The 6,955-nt window shown below is 42.0% G+C and overlaps 1 protein-coding gene across 1 annotated transcript; it reads right to left on the bottom strand.

Annotated features, from left to right (window-relative positions):
- Positions 1-251: 251 nt before the first annotated feature.
- Positions 252-5,474, bottom strand: LOC138739970 (lysozyme C-1/C-2-like). Its single transcript, XM_069892426.1, has 4 exons — positions 5,345-5,474; positions 3,262-3,438; positions 1,818-1,899; positions 252-411 (listed from the first exon to the last, which is right to left on the bottom strand). Exons 1-4 carry the CDS (start codon positions 5,472-5,474, stop codon positions 351-353), a joined length of 450 nt encoding a protein of 149 aa, XP_069748527.1. The 3' UTR covers positions 252-350.
- Between the last annotated feature and the right edge of the window lie 1,481 nt (positions 5,475-6,955).

Here is a 6,955-nt window from a genome sequence, read left to right as displayed (position 1 = left end):
AAGAACATCTTGTCCTTTCATTATTCTTCCATCGTGTAATGTTTTTTCCTACTGCTTTTATGACACCTTGTATCTTTTGGTCACCCATCCCTTTACTACCCATATAAAAAGAATATGCTTTATAAGGTTTCATCTTTCAGTTTCCAGTAATAGACCCAGATTTTATAAATGGATTGGTTAACAAGAATAAAGCACTTGACTTCCGACTTTTATTGATGCATATTTTTCCAGTTGAATCTAAACCAGTTGACAATGAAATAACTCGGCAAGACAGGATCACTGTTTGAAATCCATCTTCTTTGTGTTACCAAAGTGCACGGGATTTGCCAGTCTAATGATATCCACCTTTGTTACACGCACCACGAATAATAGGCAATCCATTTTCCCTTACAGTTGTTGACCCAACTTGTCCTACAAAGCAGAGCATAGAACATGAGAGACAATCACAGATGTAGAAGAATCAAACAAATGGTTTTATTGTTGACTATTTGAAAGCACTGATGTTACCTCCTCCTGACTGCTCATTGATAAAACCATCATTAACAGTTTTCTCTCTCTCTGGGATACACTAAAATGCAGGAATGCTGGGCAACACAGATAGTGTAACGTTGTCACAGCACCAGCGACCCAGGTTTGCATCCTGCTTTTCTATGTTCTCCCATGCCTGAATGGATTTCCCCTGGGAGCTCTGGTTTCCTCTCTCTTTTCAAAAATGTATGGGGGTTATAGGTCAAATGGGTGTACTTGGGTAGCACAGGCTAGTGGGCCAAAAAGGACTATTACATGCTGTATGTCTAAATTTAAATTTAAACTCAATAGGTCTCACAGCATCCATAGGAGGTAAAGATATGTTACTGATGTTCCAGGTCTGAGTCCTTCTTCAAGGAGTCAGTCCCAAAATGTTGGTTATATATCATTACCTCCTAATGACATGGCAAAACCTTTTGATTTCCTCCAACATTCAGTGTTTTAACTGTCATCACAGCATTTGCAGACTTTTGTGTTTCACTGCAATACACTATGCAAGATACTATATTTCTGTGATGCATTGTATTCCATCCCTATTGGCACATTTCGTTGTAGCTCTCTGTGCTACCATACCCCTCACTGTCCTCCCAATCATTCACTCAGTCTACTTCTCACCCGTTATCAATATCTCTAAAAAATGCATTTTGCTGTAAGAATCTCTTTAGAATATTAGTTAAAAAAAAATGCTGGAAAAACTCAGCAGGTCATACAATGTATTTTATATATCAGATTTGAGATACATAACCAACATTTCAAGCCCGAGCCCTTCAACAAGGAATGAACAAAATGTGGACAGGCTCCCAAACAAAATGGTGGATAAGGGGCGAGGGAGGTTGTCGGGGAGGAGCACAGTTTGATAGGCAGGAAATAAAAGATGGATAAGGGAGGGAGGGCACAACAGTAAACTGGTGGAGGGTGGATGTCTCTGTGAAAGGGAGAATGAAGGGGATGCTGATCTGTAGGACAGAAGACAGAAGGATGGAGAAGGGATGGACAACAGGTAACAGGCTAGCAGGAAATGAAGAAATTGATGTTAAAGCCATCCAGTTGGAGAGGGCCCAGATGCTAAATTTGGTGTTGCTCCTCCTATTTACAGGTGTTCTTGGTGGGATAGTATATGACCTGCTGAGTCTCTCCAGCATTGTCTTTGTACTTCAACCCCAGCACATGGCAACTTTTGTGTTTTACTAAATCTCTTTAGAATACTCCGTTTGTGATTTGATTGAATCCTAATTCATTTTAATCAAAGCAAAAAAAAGGAGAGACAGTAGATGGAGGTTTCTACATACCAGGCCTCCATTCCTTGTTGTTGCACTATGATTGCAGCGCAATCGATGGAAGGTTGTAAGTCAGCGTTATTAGTTAGGAAAGCTGTGGGAATGAAAGAAACAAGAAAATAGTCAACAAACCTACCTCTGACTGTGTTCAAATATGAGTGAGAAAGTTTCAGAATAACATTGTTCTTCCAACCGAGTGTCAGAACACACCTCAGATAGAAAGTGAACTGCTGCTTATGGCCTTGCCTTCTCCCACATCACAGGACTTAAAATGACTACATTCCCATATGTTAAAAAATGTGGCAAGGTGTATGCTTTATCTTGTATTCATATGTGTGAGTTCTTAGACAACACATGAATGAAGGAAAAGGTTCTTTACTTTAAAATTGATATAAACAGCACCATGAGGCATGCCATGAGGCTGCAAGTCTCCATTACAAAAACAACATACTACTGTTGTCTCCTACTCTGTGTCAGACCCTGCTGACAGCCAAGTATAATCAAACAGGAGTTATAATCCTTAAGGCATAGCTAGTTGCATTATAGTGTACCTTGTTTTTCTGCCAGGCATTGCAATTGTGCCAGTTGTGGTGGTGCAGCCTGGTACAATAGGGATATTCAAAGACTATTAGGCACATGAATGTGAGAAAAAGCAGTGGGTTATGGGTGTGAGATAGGGACAAATTAGGTTGTTGTTTGGTAGATTTATATGGGTCAGGATGGCTAAATGACTGAGGGCCCATTGTGTGCTGTAATGTTCTATGTTGTATAGGGAACAGCACAAGTGGTTTGAGGTCCAAATTCACTGCGGCAGGTGGGAAAACATGAATGTTCACGGAAATGCTCCCAGAAGAAGGTAATGGAGAAGGAAGGAGAGGAAGTGATGCTGTCTGAATCACCATCAAACTCATAATTTTACAGCTGCTGTAGCAGTAAGAGAAAGACAAGGACATTCAGCCCCTTGTGTCTGTCCTGGCTTTCATTAGCATGGCTGATCTCTTATTCCTTTCACTGATCCTCTATCTTGTCATTTCTCTGTAGTCTAAAATTTAGTGGTTAAGATGTTTCCAGATAGACATATGAACATGCAGGGAACAGAGGGACATGGATTATGCCTCTATCATCAAGGACCCTCACAATCCAGGCACTACCCTCTTCTCACTGCTATCATCAGGAAGGATGTAGCGGAGTCTGAAGATAAACACCCAATGGTACAAAAACAGCTTCTTCCCCTCCACCATCAGATTTCTGAATGGACAATGAACCACAGACCCCACCTCACTTTATTCTATTCTTTGTCATTAATTAATTATTTTTACAGATGTACTTTCTAGCAATTCTTGCACCTGTAAAACTGCTGCAAAACAATACATTTTGTGACACCTGCTTATGACGATAAGTTCCGATTCTGATGTGCAAGCAGCAGGGACTTTATTTTGGTATCGTGTTTACTTACAGTTACAGTTCACATGGCAGCCGTTGGCTCCAAATGGAAACATCGTATCAACACACCACCATTTACTGTTGATCTGGAAGATTCCGTAGTCTGCTGACCAGATTTTTCCATCGCTGCCCCTCTGGTAATTGACGGCAAGCGTGTTATAGCTACTCTCGTGAGAAGCCATGCACACCCCTGGAATTTAAACAAAGACATTGTTGCCTACAATAGGGAGCGATGGAATACTGATTCCCTCCAAAGCATAGGAAGTGGATTGGGATTTATTGTATGTTTTGCATCAAGTCGAGGGTGGACTCTCTCACACCCTGCTGTAAAAACATAGATGCGAAAGGGGAAAAAAAATGACAAAAGCTGGATCTCAGCCAGGAAGCAGGATATTGGCATCACACACTGACACTCAGCTCTACTTATGAAATCAGTCTGTGGACTGGAACAGCCGACATTTGCTCGGTGACTTCCTTTGGGTTTCCCTGGAGGTTGTTTCATGTGGTCCTTCAACAATTAGTTTTGGACAATTACTCGAATTGTCAAGGCATTGAAAGCTGCAGAACAAGTGCTGGGAATTGGGAATAGTAGAGACCAAAGGTTCTGAACCATTTTTTTACCTCTCAGATTTAACCTTAAGTAATCCCTTACTAACCACAGAACATCTATGACAGGGGTGGCCAAACTTGCTGAATGTAAGAGCTACAAATGATAAAACTCTGATGCTTGAGTTCACACATATGTTTTTATTGTTACATACACATTTTGTAACAAAAAAATTATATAAATTTTAAGAAATGCATATTAAATGCAATAATATATATTCATGTCTGCAGTTTTTAAACTGTTAATTTGTATTAGTTTCAGTAATCACAAAGACATAAATATGTAAATAAAGGTAAACCAAAAAAATGAGAGATATTTAATCAGATCTTCACCTTACAAAATTAGCCTTCTTATAATCATATTTTTTAATGACTAAAATACAATGCTTAAAATATCAGACTATTAAAAATGCGAATCGGGCAGGCGAGGGGGAGAGACCAGCAGTGCGAGTCGGGCGGGTAAGAGACCGGCAGCGCTAGTCGGACGGGCGAGGGAGAGAGACGGGCAGCACGAGTCAGACGGGCGAAGGGGGAGACCGGCAGCGAGCCGTATGTTAAAGGTCAAAGAGCAGCATGTGGCTCGTGAGCTGTGGTTTGGCCAATCCTGACCTATGACATCCTATTCCATAGACAGGGACTCAAATGTCGGCATAAACATGGTGGTCTCAATGGTCTTTATCTGTGCTCGTTGACTCTATCAGGGCCAAAGCAATTCCTGCCCTTGCTAAAGATTGTATACTAGATATGAGAAATCTGAAAATGAATCCAAAAATATTGGAAGGATTCAGTTGTTGGATTACATCTACTCATACTCGGTTGCTTGGTGGGTCCACAGTCTTCAAGTGTGGGCAGCAAGACGGAGCAACAAGTAGTAATTACATCACAACTCGAGAGACCCAGGTTCAACCTTGAGCTCAGGTGCTGTCTGTGTGGAGTTCACTCTTGCTACCTGTGACAAAGTGGCTTTGCCACTGGTGCCCTGGTTTCCTCCTACATGCCAGAAATGGCTGATTGCTCAGTTACTTTACCAAGTGACCAGAAGCCAAGGGAGCAGAAATAGGCTCTTCAGCCCATTGTGCCTGCCCTGCCATTTCATCATGAGCTGATCCATTATTCTACAGCCCAACAGCCCGGCCTTCTCTCCATAACCCTGGCTAAGCAAGTACCTTTCAGTCTTTTCCTTAAATGTACCCAATGACTTGGCCATAGATTATCTTCAGAACCTAGATGAGTAGTGGAATCCAGGAGTTGGGGTACGTGCGGAGAATATAAGATGGGATACAAACTCCAAGCTGAACACACCATCCCACCACTATTTACATGTTGTATTTTCCAGCTAGCTATCCTTCTACTCACTTGCAAGAGCAACCAAAAACTGACATAAAACCCAGTGTCAATTCAGGTCAATGTCACATTAAAACAAAACATTGTCTTTGCCTTCCATCTAATTGCAACAATCCAGGAGACAGAACAGGAGAAGTGTTACTTACAGTCTGCCACCGAATACTGGGTGAAGTCTATCAACTTTGAATTCTTGATGGCATGAACGATTTGGCATCGTGAAAAGACTTCGGCGCTGACAACCGTCAGCAGAAAGCTGAGAGCAACAAGAATCTTCATCCTGTCGGTGGTGCCTACATTGTGGCTGTGTAACCTTTATATATGATTGTGAGTGTGTGTTGTTATCGGACTCCCAAGGTTGCTCAAACAAATGCCTAAAGAAATAAAATGTTGGTTGTCAGATTTCGATATATGATTAGGAAAGATAAAGATAGAGTGTATAACCAGCGCCTTTCTCCTTGGATGGAAGTGACCAATTCCAGAGGACATCTGTTCAAGTTGACTGGAGGAACATTTAGGTGAGATGTTAGAGATAAATATTTTTAAACAAAGAGTGGTGGGTGCTTGGAACGCAGCGCGATGGGTGTTGGTGGAGGCAGATACAAACAGAGATTAAAAATGATTCTTGAACAGGGGCATGGATGTAAGACAAATGGGTGTATGCTGTCAAATTGGGTAGTGTTAGATTGATGGTGAAGTAGGTTTACACAGGTTGGCACAACACTGTGGGCTGAAGGGCCTGCACTGTAAGGCTCTATGTCCCAGAGGTACCTTTGTAGGTGGTTTCACCTGCATCTATTTTCTGAGTTTGGCCTGAATATCAGTTAAGGTTAACAGGGTGACATAAATCACTAGTCTTTTTCATATATTCATTGAAGCCCAACTAATCAGCAGAAATAAACCCAGCTTCATGAAACTAGAATGACCCTATGTAATTTTTTGAAAACCAAAATGGCATAAAGAGAAGTGATTAGCATTGATTCCCATGGGAAAATATTTTGAGTATTCCAGACCCAAAAATTAACCTACCCAATCATACAAAATAAGACATAAAGCCTAAAATAACCCTAATATATACTTTAGTAAAAGCAGGAATGATAAGATAAATACACAGCCTATATAAAGTAGAAATAATGTATGTACAGTGTAGTTTCACTTACCAGAATTGGGAAGCCAGTGAATTTTGACAGCCCCACTGGCCGCCCTGTGATGCCCCTACCGGGTACCCGGTAATGGCCCCATCGGCTGCCCTGTGACAGTCCCACCAGCCACCCTGTGACAGTCCACCATCCGCTCACTGTCAACCACACCGGCTGTTCGCTGACAGCCCCATCGGCTGCCCTATAATAGACCCACCACATGCGTACTGACAGTCACACTGACCATACTGTGACAGCTCCACCAACTGCGCATTGACATCCCTACTGGCTGTGCAATGACAGCCCCACTGGCTGCAGTCTGAAAACCCCACTGGCTGGTGCTGACAACCCCACTGGCTGTGCATTGACTGCCCCATTGGCTCTATAATGGTCACTGCTTTATTGTTCTTCCATATTTTTTTCATGAAAGCAAAAATCCTTTCATAAAAGCAAATGTGGGTTTCTTCCTAAAAGTGTGTGTGTGTGTGTGTGTGTGTGTGTGTGTGTGTGTGTGTGTGTGTGTGTGTGTGTGTGTGTGTGTGTGTGTGTGTGTGTGTGTGTGTGTGTGTTTGTAGTGAGAGAGAGAGAGAGAAAGAGAGAGAGAGAGAGTGAAGCAGAGAC

The sequence above is a fragment of the Narcine bancroftii genome, chromosome 7 (genome assembly GCF_036971445.1).
Source record: "Narcine bancroftii isolate sNarBan1 chromosome 7, sNarBan1.hap1, whole genome shotgun sequence".
In the NCBI taxonomy this organism is placed as follows: domain Eukaryota; kingdom Metazoa; phylum Chordata; class Chondrichthyes; order Torpediniformes; family Narcinidae; genus Narcine; species Narcine bancroftii.
The sequence above is the reverse complement of the archived record's forward strand: the minus strand, read 5'-3'. Positions and strand labels throughout refer to the sequence as shown.

What these genes read in the sequence shown, in the direction of transcription:
- LOC138739970 (XM_069892426.1), bottom strand. Translation starts at nt 5,474, where the DNA reads ATGAAGATTCTTGTTGCTCTCAGCTTTCTGCTGACGGTTGTCAGCGCC. An exon ending in CCAGTATTCGGTGGCAGACT is followed by an intron (nt 3,439 to 5,344) that starts GTAAGTAACACT and finishes TTTAAATTCCAG; the next exon opens with GGGTGTGCATGGCTTCTCAC. An exon ending in CAACAAGGAATGGAGGCCTG is followed by an intron (nt 412 to 1,817) that starts GTATGTAGAAAC and finishes TCTGCTTTGTAG; the next exon opens with GACAAGTTGGGTCAACAACT.